Source organism: Antechinus flavipes, chromosome 1 (assembly GCF_016432865.1).
Source record: "Antechinus flavipes isolate AdamAnt ecotype Samford, QLD, Australia chromosome 1, AdamAnt_v2, whole genome shotgun sequence".
In the NCBI taxonomy this organism is placed as follows: domain Eukaryota; kingdom Metazoa; phylum Chordata; class Mammalia; order Dasyuromorphia; family Dasyuridae; genus Antechinus; species Antechinus flavipes.
The window spans coordinates 560909050-560933392 of record NC_067398.1 but is presented as its reverse complement, the minus strand read 5'-3'; the positions used below and the strand labels follow the sequence as shown (position 1 = coordinate 560933392).

Here is a 24343-nt window from a genome sequence, read left to right as displayed (position 1 = left end):
ACAGAGGCTGTCTTTATCAGTACTGTGTTGTTCTGTCATTTTCCAGTTCTGCCTCACTATCTGTGACCCCATTTAGGATTATCTTGGCAAAGATAACAGAATGGTTGACTTCCTTCTCTAGCTCATTTTATAGATGAGGAAACTGAGGCAGACATTTTTAAGTGATTTGCCCAAGATCCCACAGCTTTTAAGTGTCTGAGGCCAAATTTGAACTCAAGAAGATTAGTTTTCTTGACTTCAGGCCCGGTAATGTCTTAGTTTTGACTTAATTGTGTCTATTGGTTGATAATTAAAAATAAAGATTCATGAGTCACTTTTTTATGAGGGTAGGCTCTTTAGGTGAGTCCGGGTAGTATTTCCTGCAGATCCAACCTGCCCTTACAAGTGCCAGCAGGGAGAGGGCACGGCCAAAAGGCATATGTGTCACCCAGATTTCCTCAGACTTTTACATTAAAGGGAAGCAGCAGGTCCGCATGGACTTGGGCTGAACTCATCAGGATCTTTTATTTTGGGTACACATGAGAAACTGCTCATCAAGCAGCAGGATCAGCTGCAAAAAGAATTTCTCTGCCCTGACTTAGGTTATTTATGTCAGAGAGAAGACAGAAGTGTGAGAACAAGTACAAATTCCAAAGTACTACCTTTATAATAAACCGAGCCTTTTCTCTTTAGTGAGGCTTCTGGGAGTGATACCGACATGCTATGATGTACACTGCTATCAAATTACAGATGGGAAACACCTCTGTTGATCTCTCCTTTTGTGCAAAGATATAAATTACAGTCTCCCAGTCTCTTTGGGAAAGAGTACTTGGATGAGGCTCAGTCTAAGTAATCAGAGTCGCATTGCAACAGAAAGAAGGGCCTTTTGTGAGCCCCAGATTGGATGCTTAAAGGACCAAGAGTTAGCTGTTTGTGAAGATGAAGTAAATATTCCTCATTAGCCTAGTGCCATCTATTTACTCTGGGCCTAGCCATGGATTGCAGAAGAGTAAATATGACCTGCTCCCTTTAAGCCGTTTAGCTCCACAGCCACTGTCTCTTAGCAGCTCTTCTAGACTAGCTGACTGTTGAATATATCCTCTAAGATGCTCCATTAACAACTCAAACATATAATGTCTGAAAGCAAACTGCAGTTGTGCTTCCTCCCACACCAAACCAGGACCTCCTCACAGTTTCTGATGCTGCTGCTTTTCTATTCATCATTCATGTGTATTACCTCGGTCTCCTTGCCTCTATACTCTTATCTTACACGGTCGTCCAATAGCTAGGGTTTTCTTCCCCATACTACCTTGTATTTAATAACATAGATGTGTATATGTATGTGTATGTGTCAGTAATACCAAGAATATGCAAGGACCAACTATGAAAGACTTGGTTCTTCTCGGTGGTTCAGTGATCCAATCCCAAATAACATCTGCATCCAGAAAAAGAACTAAGGAGACAATGTAAATCAGCACATGCTATGTTCATTTCTTTTTTCTTTTTTCTGTTTTTTTTTTTTTAATTTCTCCCATGGTTTTTCCCTTTTGCTCTTATTTTTCTCTCCCAACATGATTCATAAAGCAATGTGTATTAAAAATAAATAAATTTAAATAAGTAAATAAAGGAGTGAATTTACTAGGGGAAAACACACTTGTATGTATGTACACATGAGTGTGTGTGTATGTTGTAAGATAGTACAATGGGTAGAGTACTGGGCCTGGATTCAGGAAGACTTGGGAATCTGACTTCAGACACTTAGCTATGTGACTCTGAATAAGTCACTATATCCTTTGTTTGCCTCAGTTTCCTCATCTGTAAAATGGGAATGGTAACAGTACCTACCTTCAGTGGTTATTATGAGGATCAAATAAGATTACTGTAAAGTGCTTAGCATGTTGCCTAGCACATAATAAGTACTATAGAAATGTTAATTATTTTTATCTGTCATCATTATCGCTGTGTCCTTCATTAGGTTGTAAGCTCCTTGAGGACAAAAATTGCCTTTGTTTTTATTTGTATTTGTATTCCAGCACTTAGCATATTGCATGACATATAGTAGACACTTGACATGTTTATCATGTATTTCTTTATTCTGTAAGTACTTAAATGTATACATGCTGTCTCTCCAAAAAGAATCTTTGAGAGTAAAAATTGTTTCACTTTGGTGTTTATATCCTCAGCACCTAGCACTGTACCTGGGATATAGTAGATACTTTATAAATGGGTATTTGATCAATTGATTGCAAATCACTGTCAGATTGATATTCTGATCTCATCTGCTAGACTGCAAGCTTCTTGAAATTAAGAACTATCTCTTTTCTCTATTTCCCAAAAAATATCTTCTTGTGGTACCTTTCACTTAGAATGTGTTCCATTGATTTAAATGAATGAACAATATAACACAGTACATAATCAGTACTAATGTCTATACTGTGAATAGTCACTGCCACAAGAGTTTATGTTCTTACATTCTACACCTGACTTACTAAAATGAGTCATTTTGCTTAGGCTTTGATACTTTCCACTCATCATTGTTACTTGTATTACTTAAAGAAATGAAAAAATTTGATTAGATAATCATAGGAATTGAGTTCTATCTGTTCTTTTACAATACCCTGCCAAAAATACACCCTACCAGTCTTTTCTTTTTTCATTGCTTTTATTCAAAAATATTTGCTTTTCAGTTGAAAAAGCATTTGCTATTGAACTAAAGGGAGCCCATGTTTCAGCCAGTTACAATTAATAATCAATAAGCCTAGAGAAACAAAGACAGACAGAGAAAATCTTGCATTTTCTGACACTTTTTTTTTTTTTTATTCTTCCTACCTAATAATATGCAGTAGGGAAACAAGCCATGACCACATTGTATTCTGTACTCTATTGCTTGAAAATATTACCTTGAGTTTAGAGAGCACCAGATTAAAAAACCAAAAACAAACAAACAAACAAAAAACAAGGGAGTAAAAAATCCTTTTAAAGATAACAACTGATAGTTTGACTATATCATATCTCACCCTCACCCCAGATATAGCAAATTTTTTTTTTACCTGATCCTCTTTAAGTGGATACCTTTTTTCCATTCCCCTCATTCTACCATCTTTCAAATTCTCTCTCCATTCCTTTCTCTCTACTCATCCCTGCTTTTATACCAGGGCACAGGCTGAACTGACCTCAACCTAGCTTTCCTGTCACTATCAAAGAAATGGAAGCAAAACAAGCCTCTCTAAATGTTGACTTGGTTATAGTTCATTAGTGACATATAGAGGTGGAGAGGGCAAGTAGATTTCAATATGCCATTCAAGGATTAACATGTGTAACAGATGAAAGGAAGTTCAAAATTTATTATATAATCTCCCTCTTCCCTTGAGGGTTTATTGTTTCTGGATGGCAGACACACAGACAGTCCTCAGTATTCACAGTATTCACAGAATATAGTGAAAATCATGTAGACAAATATTATATTTGTAGTTAACAAGCATTTATTAAATGTTAAATGTTGTCAGCCATTATGCTTAGCAATGGGAATGCAAAGACATGCAAAAACTTGCTCCCTATTTAGGTATGAAGACTGTGAATTAAGTATATGGATAAAAACAGAAAAAATAGGAAATTCATTACAAGCATAAGGTCACAGGCTATAATTAAGAACCAAAGCCTTTTCCTTCAAAGAGCCTTACTTGTAACAATACTTCAATAGATCTGAAGTATCCTCTTTACTAATTCAGTTTGTAAGCCCTCCGCATCTTTTCAGAATACATCTTCATGAATTGTTATAGCTAACACAATTCATTATCTCGTGGCCAAATTTGTCTTTTAATAATTTCTTCTTCCTCAGTTGGCTTCCTTCTTCACTCTTTTCTGACCTATCATATTATTTCTTCTTATTCTTTTGTTGCTTCATTGTCTTCCTCCAGCTTTCAAAGAGTTAATGCCTTCCCATTCCCAAAGCTTACTTCTGCCTTTGGTTCTCCCTTCTCCTTTCTCTGGATCCTCCCCTTTGGCCATTTCATACATTCCCATGACTTTAATTCATCTCTATTCAGGATATAACCTTATTCATATATCTAGCCCCAATTTTTCCCCCTGAAAGCTGAATCGACCTGCCTAACTAACTGTTAAATATCTCTAACTTAATGTCTTACTGGAATCTCAAACTCATCATGGCTAAAACTGACTATCCTTAGCAGTTTCTCCTCTTAAATCAAAACCAATGTTACCCTTATTTATTCATACATTATATATATGTGCTACTCTCTTAATAATGACATATATTATCAAACACATAAGAACTGAAATCACATGCCTTCTTATTATCTTCTAGTCTTTCCCAAAGTTTTTGACTAGATATGTAAAGCCCTCTATAATCTGCTGTTGTTATGCCTGTCTACCCTTTTCCCATCCTATTGGGATTTTTGTGGCTTTTGTAGAGGTATAAGTGGACAGTAGTAAGATCTGGGAGGGTATTGTATTTATCTGAAACCTCCTGTGAAGACTTTTAATGTTTTGTGAATACTAGTGTAACACCTGGGGTATATGTCTCTTATCACTTGACTTCACCACATAACTAGTCTGCCTTTTATTCTGATTATTCATGTCTATGATAGTGTTTTATACACTAGATCTCAGATAGAATCAGCCAATCAATCCATATATATTTATTACATGACTACTGGGATACAAAAGCAAAAATCAGAAACTGTTTATTAAGTGCTTACTGTGTACCAGGGACTGGATAAATATTGGGGATATAAAGAACAAATAAAAACAGTTTCTGCCCTTAAGGAATTTACATTCTAGTAAGGAAAACAACCCATATATAAATTGGTACATATAAAATACATGCTGTTAGAAGAGAAGAAAACTAGCTCTTGTACAAGTTGAGTTTGAGCTAGGTCTTGAAGGAAGAATTTTAGGATGCAGAGCCAAAGAAGGAGTGCATTCCAGGGGGAAAGAATGGTCGGGGGAAAGGATGGTCAACGTAAAGGCAGAAATTTGGGAGGGGAATTATCTGTGACAGATGTAAGCAGGTCAGTTTCTCTAGGTGATCAAGTGTGGTGGGGAATAGGATACAAGAAGACTGGAGAGACAGGGAAGGATCAAAGCTTTTCTAAAAGCTTCAAATCCAAACAAAAAGTTTACGTTTTATCTAAAAACTAATAAGGAACCACTGGAATTTATTGAATATCAAGGTAAAATGGCCAGAATTAAAATTTTAGGCAGATATTTTGGCAGTATTGAGGAAAATGGATTAGAGCAGGGAGAGACTGAGGTAAAGAGATGAAGAAGAATAGAAAACTCCTGTAGCAGTCCAAGCACAAAAGATGGTGAGATCTGAGTTAGGGTGGTGATTTTCTAAGTGGAGAGAAAAGGATTGGCTTTATAAGGTGAGGAAAAAGTGATACCAAGCTTAGAAACCTACATGACGTGAGAGGATAGTGATATCTTTCTATTCTGGATAGGAAAATTCTGAAAAGGATTGGGTTTGGAAAGAGAATGCGTTCTGTTTGGGACATATTCTTATGAGAACATCCTGTTTAGAATATTCAAGAGGTAGCTATTTGTTTCAATTTATATTTTTTTAATCAATAATGATTTAGAGCATTTTTTTTTCACATCACCATAAAGGGAAAATATGTAAATAGAAGTATGTATAGAATGATTTTATAAATATATACATATTTGTGTCTAGTATGTATGTATGTATGCATATGTGTTAAAAGTAGCAGGTTGGTAATGAACTTAGCTCTTTTCACTAATGAGGTGATTCAAGACAGTTCCAATAAATTTGTGATGGAAAGAGCCATCTGCATCCAAAGAGAGCTCTATGGAGACTAAATGTGGATCAAAGCATAGTGTTTTCGTTGTTGTTCATTTGTTTACTTATTGTTTTTTTCTTTCTTGTGTTTTTTGATCCCATTTTCTTGTGCAGCATGATGAGTATGGAAATATGTTTAGAAGAGTTGCACATATTTAACCTACATTGGATTGCTTGCTGTCTATGGGAGGGAGTGGGAGAAAAATTTGGAACACAAGGTTTTACAAAGGTGAATGTCGAAAACTATCTTTGTATGTATTTGGAAAAATAAAAAGCTATTTTAAAAAAAGAAGTAGGCAAGTTGTACATAGTAGATTTGCAGTTACATATGCAATCATCTTTTTTTTTATGCTTGTTATAGAAATGCTTGTTTTGTTCCATAAATTAAATAAAATTAATAACAATTTTAAATAAGAAAAAACAGGTAGTTTGTGATAGAGGACTAGAGCTCAGGATGAAGAATAAAACTGAATTTCCAGATCATGAGCATAAAGATGATAATTTAGATGATGGGAATTGATAAAATCATTGCCCTCAGAGAGCTTATATTTGATCAGGGTTGCTTGTTGTCCTTCATTTTTGAAGAGGATCAATATGATATCACTGTGTCATAGTGGAGTTAGAATGTGTTCTACTTTGGCTGATCGGATGAATACAAGTTTGGAATACTCTGCCATAGATCGGGCATAAATGTTCCTTAATAACATTTAGAATGGACTCTCTAGCTTTGTGCATCTCACATGTCTTCTGCATTAATTCAATTGATGAGAGCATACCATGCTGGATGATCCTATGTCAATGTCTCCCATGTCATGCAATCGATTCTAAAGTTCTTAAGACACTCTTGAGAGTGTTCTTGAATTACTTTTTCCAGATCAGTAGGAACATTAGATAGATAGATAGGAAGGAAAGCAGGAAAGAGGGAAGGAGGGAGGGAAGGAAGAAAGGAAGGAAGAAAATCAAAATAAATGTATGGATATTTTAGGAGGAAGGACACTAGTAATTGGAAGGATCAGAAAAGACTTTCTGTTCTGTGTGATCTGAGTCTTGAAGGAAACAAGGTAGTCTAAGAAAAATAGTGTAGGGCAGCTAGATGGTGCAGTGGATAGAGCATCGGCCTTGAAGTCAGGAGAACCCGAGTTCAAATCCAGCTATATATACTTCCTAGCTGTGTGACCCTGGGCAAGTCACTTAACCCCAACTGCCTCCACACAAAAATGAAAGAAAGAAAGATAGATAGATAGATAGATAATGGGGCTAGACCATAGAGTATATAGAGGTTGTAGTATAAAAAGTATGGAAAGTTACTACTGGCAATAGGCTGGAGCATGATTACACCCAACTTTTATTTCTATATTATCTTTTTAATCACCCATAGGGTTCTTTATTTAAATATGTTGGTGTTACATGATTTGCTTTATAGAACATAGGGGAAAATATTGGGATTTAAAATGATGATCTTTTTGCATCATAAAGCAGTTTGGAATATAGAAAGTACTGTATAATTTTATATTACCATATGAGTCACCATTTTCCTCCTTTTTGATCATGATACCAATTGATTGTTGTCTGTATTCCTTGTGCAAGGTGTGACGTATTGATTGATTAGATAGAGTTAATAACTATGCCACCAAACTGTTACTAATTTTAAAAAAGAAAAATTGCCTTGATCCTTTCTATGGTTATTTTTCTCTTTAATCATCATAGGCTACTTCAACTCCTTTTTAAAGAGCTGTTGATCACAAATCAGGACAAAAAAAGAAGATTTAATAGATATGAATCCTAGTATGGTTAAAAACAATTGTTTTTTTTCAGTGAAGTGACATATGAATTGGCATCTCATATGCAAGACTATAAAAGATACAAAGAGATACCAGGTATCCATCTCTTTCCTCAGTTATGTTGTGGTCCAGTCAGGAAGATGACATGTGGACATGAAAAATCAACTAAGTACAAAACCATTTATTCTAAACACTAAATGATTTTTCCAAGCAGTAAAAATATTCTTCTTTTGAAATACTTTACCTTGGCATCTGTGAAATATCAGAAAGAATTGAGACTATAGCAAAGGATAATTAAAAAGCTCATACAATGAGAAACTTCCAAAATGCCAAGAGAAACACCGTGAGTTCTGTGGGCCATAGTAATTGAGATGTAATGGAACAAAAGCTGACTGGTAGGAACAGTGCCTGCCTCTGACTGGCACACAGTATGCTCCTGGCACTCCATGAAATTAAGTAAGAGGGAAAACAAAATAATGGAACAAAGGGAGAAAATCTGTAAATATACAAGGCATAATGGAATCATAAGTGAGAACAGCCTGAGTTCATAAAGAACATATCATGCCAGCCAAATTTGATAGCTTATTTTTTTTATTGCCAAATGATTGGATGAAGTTATGAAGTAAGAGCTGTCAAAATTTGTATTTGGAGTGGGGGGAGGAACACCTAATACTGCATCCTATTTTTGTAGATAAAATTGGTTTATAGCAACTCCAGGAGGACTGAATTTCATATGTATATATGTATGTGTGTGTGTGTGTGTATAGACTACATACATACTTACATACATACACATACATAAAAGTGAAATTTATCCATGTGATACCTAATGACATATACAACTTATTAGGGCAGATAATATATACATATGCAAAATATTGGCAAAATAAATGCAGGGAAATTTTAGGAGGAAAGATATTATATATATATTTGCATGTGCATGCATGCATACATACATATATACACACATATGATAGCTAGCTTCAAGTATCTGAAGGTTATATGAGAGAGGGATTAGATTTGTTTTGTCTGAACCTAGTAGGTAGAACTATGATTAGATTACAAAATAAGAAAAAAAAAAAGAGAAAAAATGGAACTCAGAGAGATAAATATGTGTGTATGTGTGTGTATATATGTAAAATATGTGTGTGTATATACACCCATGTATGCATATTTGTACATATGCACATGTATGCTTATTTGTGCTATGCATGCATACTACACAAATAGAATGATTTCCAACTAGAGTTATACAAAGTTGAATGAATGGGTTATCTTACAAAAATAATGAGTTCCTCATTACTAGAGTTCTTTGAACAATGAATGAATAACCACTTAAGGAAAAATTTAAGTTGAGATACATGATTCTAATAGTTTTTCCTAAAAGGGGGCCAATACCTTCCCTCAAGTCCCTGAATAAGATTAAAATGTAATTGGGAAATATTTAACAAAATATGTAAAAATATAATAGAAGATAATATTAATATTAAAATCCTAAACCAATATGGCTGTGATATTTATGGGGTGGTTCCCTTTCTGTTTGAGTGATACCGCTTACCTAGATCTCTTCCTAAATGGCCTCTCAGTAATACAAGTTTACCATCTCTGAGTCATCAGAAGCAATCTTTACTGATTCACACTCCACTCCAATAAGTTGCCTTCTCTAACCTTAGCCAACTATGTCACAAACATGCTCAAAAATCTTCAGTGAATCCTATAAGTTCTAGAGTAAAATATAAACTCCAAGCCAGACATGTCTCCCCAGTCTTTCCTATTGCTCCTCTTCATATAGTCTATATTCCAACCATACTACTTGCATCTCCCATCACTCTGCCTTTTCACAGAATACCCTTCATTCTTCAAATGACCTCCCTTGTCCTTTTTTTCTTTTTAGAATCCTTTATGTTCCTTCAGATTTTAGTTCATATGCTGCCCCTTTCCTGAAACTCTTCTATCTCCCTCCAGTTTTTATTTTCTCTTTTCTCAGGTGATCCCAAGTTTACTTGTATGTTTATATGTTGTTTTCCCTATTCTCCAGAAGAAATTAAGCTCTCTGAGGGCAACAAGGGTTTTGCTTTGCTTTGTATTCCCAAAAGCTGCCACAAAACCTTGCAAATACTCCAACTTTAATAAATATGTATTGAATGGAATGGAATTGAATGTGACCTCTAGTCTTTTTTAATTCTATGATTCTGCTGCATTTGCCAAAATGTTCCCAGTTTATTGAGTACCATAGTACAGAGAGCCCTTTAGAACAGTAAAATCAAATAGGCATAAGTGGTGAAGTAAATCTCCACTTGAATTTTGAAAGACAAATGTATAATGTGAATAGTTTCATTTATTGTCTCTATCAGTTTTTTTTATGTTGCAAAACCTGAACTTGTTACAAAGGACATTTGTCAACTTATCATTTTATGGAAATACAACATAATTTCATATCAAAATCCAGATGAATTGTTTTGTAAAAATTAGTGAAATTAAATGTTCTTAACAGGGTTAGGTTAATGATGTCAGTTATGAAATAGGTTATCACTTTAAATATTGAATATTTCAGACCAGTTTTTAAAAACCTGAATATTTCCTACTAAGCTCTATGCTTTCAGAATTTGAGTAGCTGTCACAAAGAAAATAGTGGTACTTTGAAGGTAGTGTTGAGCAAGAACACATTCTAGACTTTTCCCAAGTGTAGATTTCTGAAGTTTAAGTTATTTTATAACCTTACTCCTACTTTCATCAAATCTTCCTCTCTGCTCCAGGCCTCTTGAATCTTGTCAGTAAACCAAGAGAGGAGACAGACAAAAAAGAAGTCTAGTGTATTCGAGCATTGTCACTTCTTCTCACTTCCAACCTCATCTTTGAAGCTCATAGCTCTTATAAAAGTTACTTTGAGAACAATACTAAAAAATTTCCACGAAGTAGTCTAATGACTCCCCCAAATACACATTTTTGGGTGGAGAAGGGTAGAAAGTCAGCCTCCCTTTAGCCATTGGTTTTTGTTTTTGTTTTGTAGGCAAGTTTATTCTTTTTTTCCTGAACATTTTAGAAGGAAGAAAAAAAGCAAAACTTTTAAAACAAATTCAGGTAGTGCTTTCATCATAAATAAACAAATTTCTTTTAAAAGTTCGTTGTCAACCTATAACCCCTAAAATTTAAGTTGGAGAATAAAATTGAATAATTTCAGAAATGGGCCAGAAATAGAAGATGTCTCCACAAGTGCTTTTTTTTTTCTTTTTCTTTTTCCCCTTACTCCCTTTTACCAGCTGTCTTAACTCTTTTGGACTGTAAGCCCCTTGGGGACAGGGACTATCTTTCCATTTGTTTGTTGTATATCTCCAATGCTTACCACTAATATTAGCACATAGTGCTTAATAAATGCTTATTCCTTGCCTGCCATGAGATAGAGAAGTGATTGGAAACTAGGTCTATTTGGAAATTGAGTTTTATTCCTCTGCCAATTGCTTTCAGGTATAGTTTTCTTTTATCTACTCAACCATTGACTCATCAAAAATTTGTTACATACCTACTATGTACTTAATAAATCTTGTGCTGGATACTGAGGTTGCAAAGGTAAAAAACAGGGTCCTTGTCCTTAGGGAACCAATAATCTACTGAATGAGATAGGAGAAGAATATAGTATATACACAAGTTAGTATATATTAGGTCAAAGGAGATAGGGTCAAAAGAAAATTCTTGACTGCAAGACTGGGATCCTAGATCACAGAAATGAAGGTGATACTACAAGAAAAATTAAAGAAATTAGTGGAAGAGATACTGTTGAAGAAGATGATGAATTCAAGCCAAGTCAACAAGCATTTATCAAGTGCTTATTATGTGTGCCATATGTTGTGCCAATTATTTGGGACATAATGAGTTTGAATGACCAGCAGAAGATCCAGATAGAGATGCCCAACAGATCATTATAAAAGGGATGGAACATCAAGGAATAATGTGAAGAGTATTTCTGTTAATAAATACATTAAAAGCTGTTAATAAATACATAAAATGTTTATGTTGTTTGGAATCAGAATATCTTGGATTTGAAAGGACCATAAAAGGTCATCTTTGTCTAGGATATGAGTGATGTCCCTAGCAAGAAGTCACCCTGATTGAAGACTTCCCTTGGCAGGAGCATTAGGCTTTTAAGTCATCCCATTATTTTTTGAAAGCACTAATTTTTTACATCCAGTTGAACTTGCAAACATTACTTGCTCCAAGCTCTGCCCTCCTAGGGTAGAACAAACCTCACCCCATTCTTCTAAATCTTTTCCTCTGTCTTTCTAGTCATATTTTCATCCCTCTTCTGAATTCATTGAATTCTTATTCTAACGTGCCTAGAACTAAATAAAATATTCTAGGACAACAGAGAACTGTGATTCATTATATAATTCTGTTTATGCAGCTTAAGATCGAATTAGCTTTTTTGTCTGCCACCTCATTCTGCTGACTTCCTGGATCTTAATATCAGTCATTTAATCTACTCTGTACTTGGCTATGTTCTAGGCCTTAGGGATACAGAATACAAAAAATTTTTAAAAATTTAAAAATGAATCAATCCATACTCTCAGTGAAGTTCCCGTTCTGTTAAAAGAGACTGTGTGTGTGTGTGTGTGTGTGTGTGTGTGTGTGTGTGTGTGTAAGTGTATATAAAGGGGAGAAAGAGAATAAATTTTAAAGGAATAAACTCAAATTAAATCAAAATAAGAAACAGGTAGTTTAGAAGGGAATAGATAGCAATTGGATGTGGAGATATCAGACAGTTTCATTTAGTTAATGCTTGGGCTTAATCTTGAAAGGAGAGAAGGGGTTTATGAAAATCACAGACCCCTTCTCTCCATATGAAGATCTCAGGGGAATACCTAATAAAGTCTTTTATTTGAAAGAAAGAAAAGGTCAGTACAACTCCAAGGATCTGTATATAACTGCTTTTCTTCACTTTGCTATATAACTCTTCAGATTATTTTTGTAACTAGATATGACTTTATGATATTTTGCCTCCTTTAAACTTCACTTGGGTTATGTAAATTTTTTTATCTTAGTATTCTGCATAGTTTTTGCTTTTAAAATTGTTGATTGAATTAAGTACAAATTCATCATTTGGTATTTTCTTATTTTTAAAGTAAGTTTTTACTGATATTTTCTGTTTTTTAAATCACCATAGAATGCCACGTATTATATCCCTCTCTTCCTCTGATTAGCTGTTCCAAGTGACGAATAGTAATTTTTGGAGAGGAAAACCGACCCCCATAACTGATTGGTACCTTGAAAAAGTTCAAAAACATGTGTGATATATAATACCTGTGGACCACTCATTTCCACAAAAGAATAGATTATAGATGTTTTCTCATACCGCTTCACTTGCATACCATTTGAAATTTGCAATTTTGTTACATTTACTTTTGACTTTTTGCTGTATTATTGCTCTTTCCTTTTATATTGTTACAGTTATTGTAACTTGTCTCTGCTTATTATTCTATATCCATTCATAGAAATCTTTTGAAGCTTCTCTGTATTCATCACCACACATCATTTCCTATAACACAAAAAGATTCCATTATATTCATATACAATTTGTTTAGCTGTTCCAAAATTGATGGACATTTATTTTATTTCAATTCTCAATTATCACAAAAGGTGCTGTTATAAATAGTTTGGAGTACATGAGGACTTTTTTCATGTTAATGACTTCCTTAGAGTATAAGCCCAGTAATGGAGTTTCTGGTTCAAAGGGTGTGGGTATTTTAGTATCATATTTGTGTAATTCCAAATTACTTATTTAAAATGATTATATAATTTCACATATCCACCAATAATATATTAGCTTATCTTTCTACAATGCCTCCAACATGGCCTGTTGCCATATTTTGTCATTTTTGCCAATTTTCTAGATATGAAGTGAAGTCTCTTGGTTCCTTTTATTTGTATTTTTAATTTTTAGTGGTTTGGAAAAATTTTCATATGGTTATAAATATTTTGCAGCTCTTTCAGGAATGATTATTTTTAAGAATCACTATATATGTATGTGTGTGTGTGTGTGTGTGTGTGTGTGTGTGTATATATATAAATTGTTGATATACCTTGGGTAACAAATGTTTATCAGAGAAATTTAATACAAAAAAAATTTTTTCCCATTCAACTACTCCCTCAGGTTATCTTTTCTGTTATAAACAAAATATTATAATCCTTCACTTAATTTTTTTTTAAGTTGACTCTGTTCCTACTGGCTCTCTTCCCTTTATCCTTGGTCCCTTCTTCTTATTTGATATTCCCTTTTTCTCTCCTGTCCTTCAGATTGTTCCTTAATTTTTAATTTCATTTTTGTACACCTTTTCCAAAAAGGATTTTTCTCACTCCCTTCATTATCTATTTTATCTTTTCATTTACTCTAGACCCTCATTCTCTGATTCATTAGTTCTATAAATTATCTGATCTCTTTCTTATCTCTGTATTCTTCCTGCAATAAAAGCTTTTATATTATCTATTCTGGGTGCTTTTTGTTCCTGCCTTACAGGGTTTACCCTGTGAATTCTCTGATTCCATTATTTCTCACTCCCAGAACATTATCAATTATTACAGTTATCACAGATGAAAGGGATGGATTAGATGAAGTTTTCTCAGTATTGAGACTAGACCTAAGTCACATGATCCCTATACCCAGAGGTGTAAGATGAGGTTTTGGGACTAAGATTTCAAGAAGTCACATAATCCCTATTCCCAGTCTTGAACCCTGGGTTGCAGGGAGTCATGTGGTCTTTAAAGGTCAAAGCTTCAAGAAGTTATGCCCACAGGAAGTGACATGACCCACAAGAAGTGAAGTGACTCACAAGAAGCAGACAACATTGGTTAAGGATGGTTACTTCCTTTTAGTTTATCCAGTGAAATGGCTTGGGTCTTTTCCTGTTTAACCAGATGTTCTACTTCCTGCTGGACAGGTTCAGGAGCACATGGCAGGAGTTGGGATGGCTACCAGGTGCATCTGGACCTCTCCCAGCAGGAATTAAATAAATGCTTTTTCTTTATACTTGAAGATGTCTCTGATTGTTAATTTGGGAAAAGGGGTCTAGCACTCATCTCACAAACAGAAAACACTTTTGTGTAGGATGTGACCCTTACCCAAATTAAAATCAGAGACTCTCATGGTAAAAAACAGAAAGAAAGAAAAAGAGACAGAGACAGAGACACGGGACGGGGGGGGAGGGGAGAGGGGGGAGAGAGGGAGGGAGGAAGAGAGGAAGGAAGGAAGGGAGGAAGAAGGAAGGAAAGAAAAGAGAGAAGGAGGGAAGGAATGGAGGAAAGAAGGAAAAGAAAGGGGGAAGGAAGGAGGGAGGGAGGAAGGAAAGTAGAAGGAAGATTTACTGCCATCTCTGGAGAAAGAGCAACTCTCAACAGACAAGGTGTCAGTAGAGAAGTACAGACTACAAACTGCAAAACACAAGATTATATAGAGCAGAATCCTCACCCACCCATCTTCCCATGTCTGGGAGAATTCAGGCTTACACTCCAAATGTGAAAATCTTTCCCAGAAACAAAAGAATAGTAGTAAATAACAAATTCTTAATTCACAAGTAGATATTATTGGTTGAAAGAATTGCTACCTGAATTCCCAAAGCCATCATGGCCTTTAAAAGAAGTGCTTAATGCTAAGTGAAATGAGCAGGACCAGGAGATCATATATACTTCAACAACAATACTATATGATGATCAATTCTGATGGACCTGGCCATCTCCAGCAATGAGATGAACCAAATCAGTTCCAATAGAGCAGTAATGAATTGAACCAGCCACACCCAGTGAAAGAACTCTGGGAGATGATTATGAAACATTACATAGAATTACCAATCCCTCTATTTTTGTCTACCTACATTTTTGATTTCCTTCACAGGCTAATTGTACAATATTTCAGAGTCCGATTCTTTGTGTACAGCAAAATAACTGTTAGGACATATATACTAATATTTTATTTAATTTATACTTTAACACATTTAACATGTATTGGTCAACCTGCCATCAGGGGGAGAGAAGGTGGGGAAGGAGGGCAAAAATTGGAACAAAAAGTTTGGCAATTGTTAATGCTGTAAAATTACCCATGCATATAACTTGTAAATAAAAAACTATTTAAAAAGAAAAGAAAAGAAAAGAAAAAATACCCCCCCCCAAAAAAAGAAAGAAGTGTTTAAGTGCTAATTAAGAGATGTGGGGGTAGCAGGAGGGGAAATGTTCATCCAAGATAATGGAACACCTGCAGCTTTTTAGCTATAGCTGAACTTGTCATTGCAAAGTCTCAAGTCACTATTAGGGCCATATTCCCATGAGAAGTCTTCACTCAGATTCACTTTGAATATTAGATCCTTTCCCTCATCAATTTCCTGTCAATGTGTTGTGGGTTTACCCTCTCTTGTTGACCTTTCCATTCTTCCAGGTGCCAGTTGCCCACCAGGGATTACAACTCATCCTTTCCTCGTACAAATAGATTTTCGAGCATCAAATTTCCCAGGCTTCATCTCCTTTTCCAACTATCTCTCTTCACTTGCAGGCTCATTCATCAGTGGAGCCCCTTCTTACTTCCAAAGTTAGGATTCTTCCTTCCCCCTTTCTACTTCCCTAGTGTCTCTTTCTGAAACTACAATGCTCTCTTGATTTCACTCCAGTGCGTTACTAACTCCTTTCTCTCTACTTCCTTCACCTACTTTATGTAACCTCCTGGGTTACAGTTTAGTCCTACAGAAAAAGCATTGATTCATCTGTAGGCAAGGTTCTATCTATAATGCCTCAAATCTGCCACTTCACCATTTCTTCTACTAAATTTCCTCTTCACCCCTGTCTCCTTGTGTACATTTAGAAGGAAATCTCATATCAGACTCTTGGTTGTCACTCTTTTGCTGTTGTTATCTTTGTTTGCTGTATTTATTCACTCCTCCTGCATTTATATTGTTTGGGATGTTCTGGAGACAAGTAATCTCTTCAGTTCTGATTTTCTTTCTAAAATTTGTCTTCTATTATTTCCTTCATTATATTGTTAAAGGTTTTTGTTTGTTTGTTTATTTATTTTGTCATGTTTTTCATGGAGACCTAGAATCTTTAGGTTATCCCTGCATATTCTGTGTCTAAGATTTGTATGTTTTATTTGCATGATGAGAATAAATACTTATCTCTTGCCCCCTTCCCCAGGCTTTTTGGGATTGAAGGACTTGCCTAAGGTTACATTACCAGTAAATCAGAGACCAGATTTGAATTCTGGTCCTCCTGACTATGAGGACCAATGTGTATGCACTGTACTCTTTAGCTGTCCCTCAAGAATATTTTCTCTTAATGTTACTGTTTTTTGTTTCTTCTATGTTTTCCTTTAATTCTATGTGTTTACATTCCTAATCAGTTTTTCTCCTTTCTTTCTTTATTGAAATTTACTCTTGTTGATTCATATTTTCCCATTATGTTCATTATTTTTGCTATGCGGGACATAAAGTATTGAATCATTTTGAAAAAAATTCTATTGTAAATAATTGTAGGCAACATACAATTCTTGGAAGTATACCTGCCAAGACAAATCCAGGAAGTATTTTATTATTATATTATATTATAAAACATTATTATATTATAATTATTTTTATTATATTATAATGTCATTATATTATATAATTATTATATTAACTATTAATAAAATTTTAAAATTAAACATTAACTATTATAAAACACTTTTCATACATATAAAGTCTGATCTAAACAAGTAGAAAACTATTAATTGCTCATCACAATACAAAGAACAAATTAATTGAATAGACTAGGTATATAATATGCATTGTAAATTACCATAGTAGCCTAGTATTTGATAAACCCAAAGATCTAAGATTTTAGGGCAAGAATTCATTATTTGACAAAACCTACTAGGAAAATTAAAAAATAGTATGGTATAAACCAACATTTCATACCTTATACTAAGATTAGGTCAAAGTGGGTCAATTTAGACATAAGCAAATTGGGGGAACTTGGAATAATTGACCTGTTATTTATGGATAAGGAAAAATTTAGGATCAGAAAAGAGATACAGAGCATTAAAATTAAAAAGATTTTGTATAAACAAACTAATTCATCAGCCAAGATTAGAAGAAAATAGGAGAAAGGAAGAATGGTAGCAAGCGTCTCTGATAAAGATCATATTTCTCAAATATATAGAGAACTGATTCAAATTTATAAGAATGTCATTCCCAACTGATAAATGTTCAAAGGAGATGAACAGACAATTTTCAGACAAAGATATTAAAGCTATCTATAATTATATGAAAAATGTTCTACATCACTATTAATTAGAGAAATGTAAATTAAAGCAAATCAGAAGTACCACTTTATACCTACCAGATTGGCTACTTTGACAGAAAAGGAAAATGATAAATGTTGAACCATGTGGGAAAATTGGGACACATTTCTGGAGAGCGATTTGGAATTATGCCCCAAAGGCTACAAAATTATTCATACCTTGTGATTTTAAAAAGGAAAAGGAAAAAGACCTAAATGTACAAAAATACTTTTAGCAGCTCTTTTTGTAGTGCCAAAGAATTGGAAACTAAGGGGATACTCATCAATTGGGGCATGGCTGAACAAGTTGAATTGGAGTACTATTGTGCCATAAGAAATGATGAGTAAGATTCTTTCATAAAAATTTATGCAAAGTGAGAAGAACCAGCATGTTATACCCAATAACAGTAATATTGCATAATTATCAACTGTGAATGAATGAACTATTCTAAGCAATATACTAAGCAATATGACAATTTTGGAGGCAGCTGTGTCAGTCAGTGGATAGATCATCAGCCTTGATCAGGGGGACCTGAGCTCAACTCCAGCCTCAGACATTTAACACTTTCTAGCTGTGTGACCCTGGGAAAGTCACTTAACCCCAATTGCATTGCAAAACAAAACAAAACAAAACAAAACAAAAATATCCAGACAGTTCTGAAGCTCTCATGGTGAAAAATGCTATGCACCTTCAGAGAAAGAAGTGATAAAAGTCTAAATGCAGATCAGAGCATGCTTTTTTTTTTAACCTTATTTTTCTTGGGTTTTTTATTTTTTGTTTTTTTGGAAGGAAGAAGGGTTGGTCAGTGTCTTATTTAACAACATGAATAATATGAAAATATGTTTTGTATGACTATATGTATAGCCTATAGCAAATTGTTTGCCTTCTCAGTGAAGAGGAAGAATAGAGAGGGAAGGAAAAATTTGGAACTAAAAATTTGAAAACATAAATGTTAACTAATATTTGAAAGAAAAACGTATTGAATCATTTCCCTTTATTATGTAATATTTTTCATAGATGCATGAACATGCTTTTAGCATGATGTTTTTCCTATTGATGTATCTATTTATTTCCAAAGTCTTTGAGATTTTTATTCCTGAAATCTTTGTTCCTTTTAGCCTTTTTCTCTTTCATGTCTTGACTCCTTTTCCTCTGATTGTGATTTTCCAGGGAACTAGACCTCAAAGCACTTCAGTCTTCCTCCACATTGGGCAATTCACAATTCACCAGCCTAGGTTTGTTTCACCTGACTTTTGGGTGGTCGAATTTGAACTGTTTTTAGTTAGATGTTGTGCTGTTTTTTTTTTTTTTTCAGACTTGGTGGAGTTCTGCATACACACACATGCACGCGCGCACGCGCGCACACACACACACACACACACACACACACACACTTTTTTCTATACCCTTTTCTCCTCTTGAATAATAATGAATGTCTCTAAAAACTAGTTTAGTAACCTTTTATGCTGCTCATGGGACATCAGCATCTCATCCCACATTTAGGTAGACATGAGAAAAAAAAACAATCTGAGGAAGAATGTTTCATTTTCCCTTATACCTCAATATAATCGTTAAATTCCCCTCATTTTATTTCTTTCTAACAGTTGTGGTAATTATTTAGCACTGCAGCTTAGCTTCTTGGAGACGAAATGGAGCCCATCTTCGTTAGTAGAGATATTTTATCATGCACACCTACCTGATAGCTTTATTGTGTTCAAGTTTGAAATTGGGGTTCCAATCCAATGCATAGGTCTGACAACTTTATTCATATTTCAAGTTGAGTAATCATTTTTGTTTCACTATTTGATTCCCTAAAGAATGTGCTAATTTAAAAGTTGTACTGTTTTCCTTATCAGGTATTCATTGATGGCTTATACCATAGTTACCCAGGCAAGCATAAATCAATTCATTGTATATATTTGTCTCCTAACAAGTTTATAGCTTTATCAGGTATTCACTTAGGATTTCTCAGATGTGCCATAAAATATTTCAGAACGGAGATTTGATTTTTGATTGAGATAATATCCTGTACAGACCAAAACGTTTATACATAAGTTGTGGTATAAGTAGAAGTCACTTAACGAAGGCCAGTAATTTGTTTTAAATTTTTCAATTTACACTTAACAGCAAATAACATAGTGTTTTCACATGTAAAATAGAACATAAAACTGTGAATCTATAGTGTACTTTTTTTCTCTTTTAGGCATAAAACAAATTGAATATGTAAGTTTTAAAGTTGTCTTGCTCATCCATATTCCCTTCAAGAAGTCAGTAACTTCACTAATATTTAAACACATGCCTGATGAAACAGTGAGACACTGAATATGGAGAAAGCTTACATTAAAGAAGTCAGAGGGAAGAGATGCCAGTATTCAAATTTATAGCACATTTTCTTAAAGGCATAATTTGAGAAGTAATCTCATTTTTAAAAAATCTTGCTCATCAACCCAGCATTTTATTTTAATAAATAATTATAGTAACAAATAATGAAAGCATTGCTAATTGAAATATCCATTTTGAAAAGACAACTACTTATTTCTAAATTAAGAAGGTTTCCAAAAAGTATCATAGGCAGTTAATGAATCTCTTCTTAATTAAATTGAACCTTTTCCCTTCTCTAATATTCAAATGAGAAAATTTGCAATATGATAAATTCAAATTGCTTTAAAACTAAATTGACCATTAGAAAAGCTATAAATCTAATAATGTGGTTATATTATATAAATTATGATAAAAATCTTTTGTATTTATAATAACATTATCTAAATTTTGATATGAATATCTTTTAAACTTGTTTTATTTTTAAAATACAGAAACTAAAATAAGAATTTATTAACTTTTCCCAATTAGCCAATTGAAATTTGTCATAAAAATTTATAATATATTCCTTGCCAACTGAAAATTCATCTAAGTGTTTTTTTGTTTTGTTTTGTTTTGTTTTGTCTTTTAGCCTCTTAGCAAGTATCCAGCTTTGGTGAATGACATCTCCTTTTGGCTACCCCCTCAGAATTACTCTGAGAATGATTTCTATGACTTAGTCCGAACCATTGGAGGAGACCTGGTAGAGAAGGTTGATCTCATAGATAAGTTTCAGCATCCCAAGTAAGTATAGCTTTTTAATATATTTCTTCAACACATCTAGGCAATTGTGATTTTCTGAGAATAAACATCTATTTATTTACATATAGTTAAACAAAACAACAACCCTGCTTACTGTGAATTCTCAGGGAATAATAGTGTTGGTAAACAATGGGGAAGAGGAGGGATAAAGAGTATGAAGGAAGATACTCAGTCTCAGGCAATCAGGTAATATCTGTGGGAAGAAAGAACTTATTCCCAAGCATCAATGGAGAGCGGAAGACAACCATCCCGTCAAGGGACTGGCAGCCATTACTTTTCCAACTAAGGATTTGAATGGGATTTTTACAGTGTTTGTCAAAGACCCCCTTGGTTGGTGTTGGGTAGGCCTGAAGAGAAGTGACTCTCTCCAAGTGCCAGGGTAATCAAGGACTTGCCCACAGTTTTGGCGTGGCCTCCAAGATTAAGGTGAAAGCAAAAGCCTACCTTACGGTCTGACCCTGTTCATCTTGACAGTGATGGCTTATGCCAAAAAGCAAGATAGGAGATGGTCTGATGACCTTTTACCAAGAAACAGGGTAGGAGGCGGTCACTGATCCAAGATACAGTCAGGAAAAGCCAGAGTGCAGGGATTGGAGGGGATTCAACAAACCACCTAATAAAATTCCACCGTGAAATAACATTGCGTCCCAAGTCGGAGTTACGGGATAGAGGCCTGATCGCAAGATGGAGTCTGGGAAACACAAAGGGTTACCTAGCATATTTTCACTATAAATCTGTAGTTCATACTTGATGAATGAACTAAGAAAACTGTATTTGAGGATTCCGGCTCTTGGTTTTAAACATCTGTTGGGTATCTTGCCACCCCATCCTGGATTCTACTGCCTGCTCTTCCCTGCTGACACCTCCAGCCTCCCATTCACTGCTCCTTTCTGTATAGATGTATCTCACCAGAGGTGTGCCAAGGTGTGCCAGCTCAAGCCAACTCCTGAGAGCCAACTGTCAAATATTTACTGTGAGCATTTATACCCCAAAAGCCAATAAATACTATACAATTCACAATTAATTGTTTAAACTCAAGAAAGTGATGAAAAATATGTTAATAGAGCATATCAAGTTTAAAAATGTGTATACTTTTTTTTTTGAGAAGTATACTTTTTTCCATCTGCACACCACTTCTTTCATTTTCCTTATTTTAGTGGGATATAAGTACAGAGCAGAGTTGAAAGGTAATGTTAGGAAGAAAAGCATTAGCATATGGGATAAAGGAAATGGAAAAGGCCCTACATAGATTCATCATATTGTAATTCCAGAAATTTCATGCTATAAACCATGTCTGCAAGCATGTCAACCCTAATTGCTATTTTTTTTCCCATCTTCAGTTGTCCCTTACCCTTTTATTTATACAATATTTTTGAACTTCCCTTATCATGCTTTTGAGTTTTTGGATTTCTGGCAATTTCTCTCTTTCACATATACATGAAATAAGGTAAAAGACTTCCTTGTAGCTGGTGTAGAATGAAGACTAGACGGTTTGTTAGGTCTTTTTAATTTCTAGAATTCTATAACATTCTTGATACTAGGGAGTTACTTTAGCTGTTGTCCTTGGTCCTGTTCCCTTCTCCCTCTCCTAAGAAAAGATCCATCGATTCTGAGGCTACTACCAAGTCTTTTACTTCTACAGCCTTTCTGCTTCACTGCTTTCCCAGAATCTGGGTGATCTACAGGTGTGTTGGTGAAGGTACAGTCTCCCTTCCTTTAAAACATATCTGAAAAGGGTGCTTCTGCTGTGGAATCTTCTTAATAATTAGCTGAACACCATTAATCATCATCATCTATGATTCTGTTTGTTCCTCTCACAAGAGTTGGAATTGGAATAGGTGATCACCAGGAATCCTTCCAATCTGAATGTTCACTGCTTTCTAATCTCTAAATAAATGTACATACACACAGACACACAGAAGTGCTTTCTGCAAATTTATAGTTTTGAGTGGGTGGTCATTACATATATTTGTAAGAATAAAATGACTTCCTTTGGTGGATTTATAGGCCCAGAAGATAAAATTACAACCCTAATGGTGATGCTTGTGGAAAGACTTTACAGAGAATCTTGGAGCTTTGACAATATCTCTAAGGTTAAAAATTATGAAAAAACCTTTAGAGGAAAGATAGGTTAGCAATTAAAGAAAAATTTGTTATGATAGCCTTTTATTTACAAAACATATGCATGGGTAATTTTTCAACCTTGACCCTTGCAAAACCTTCTATTTTAACTTTTCCCCTCCTTCCCTCCACCCCCTCCCTTAGATGGCAGGTAGTCCAATACTTGTTAAATATATTAAAAGTATATGTTAAATCCAATATATGTATACATATTTATACAGTTATCTTGCTGCAAAAGGAAAATAGGATCTAGATAGAAAGAAAAAAACCTGAGAAAGTAAACAAAAATGCAAGCAAACAATAACAGATAGAATGGAAATGCTATGTTGTGTTCCACACTCATTTTCCATCGTTCACTCTCTGGGTGTAGCTGATTCTCTTCTTTACTGAACTATTGGAACTGGTTTGAATCTTATCATTGTTGAAAAGAGCCTCCATCCATCAGAGTTGATCATCATATAATCTTGTTATTGCCATGTAGAATGATCTCTTGGTCATACTCATTTTACTCAGCATCAGTTCATATAAATCTTTCCAGGCTTCTCTGAAATCATCCTGCTGGTCATTTCTTACAGAACAATAACAAAGAATGTCCAATTCAAAGAAATTTTGTGAATAGAACACAGGAAGACCATTGAATCAGAATTCAGGCAGCTATGAGGAAAGTTATTTCAAATTGGGACCAAGACAGAACGACTCTTACTTCCTCTGGGACCAAGAGAATTGAGACAAATTACTTTGACCTCAGGCTGGAGGTGGACATGAATGTGAGTGAAGTGAGAAGGAAAGTTGAAAATAAGGCTTAATATGCCCTATTAACATTAATAACATTAAAATGCCCTGTACTATATGAATTTGTACTAAGCTGAATTGATTGAAAGAAATCCTGTACTTGAGTTTAATCTGTATATAGTTTTTACACTTCTTCAACTTTCTTCATTTTTATACTTAATATAATTATATGTGGTGTGACAGAGAAACATAGTTGAGTTAATGTGGTGTTTTTCTTCTTTAAAATATATATGATGGTTTTCTCTGGGAGAAAGCAATTTTCTTGGGGAGATTTTTGGAGGCAGCCTTAGTTTCAGTCAAAAGTAATAATCACCCAAATGCAGCCAGGTGATAAAAGTTCAAACGTTTATTTTCTCCTTCCAAAATAGCCTGGTTAGTTGAGGCCTATCTCTCTGCTTGGTTCTAAGAGCTCTTGCAGCTTTGTCCTTTGATTCTGCCTCTGAT

General features: G+C 34.6%; 1 protein-coding gene across 1 annotated transcript in view; it reads left to right on the top strand.

The window, feature by feature from the left end:
• FARS2 (phenylalanyl-tRNA synthetase 2, mitochondrial) overlaps positions 1-24343 on the top strand; it is a 631382-nt gene that overhangs the window by 403340 nt on the left and 203699 nt on the right. The window contains exon 6 of the mRNA XM_051970739.1: positions 20817-20968. Coding sequence (XP_051826699.1) covers positions 20817-20968 — 152 coding nt within the window. The remainder of the gene's footprint in view (positions 1-20816; positions 20969-24343) is intronic.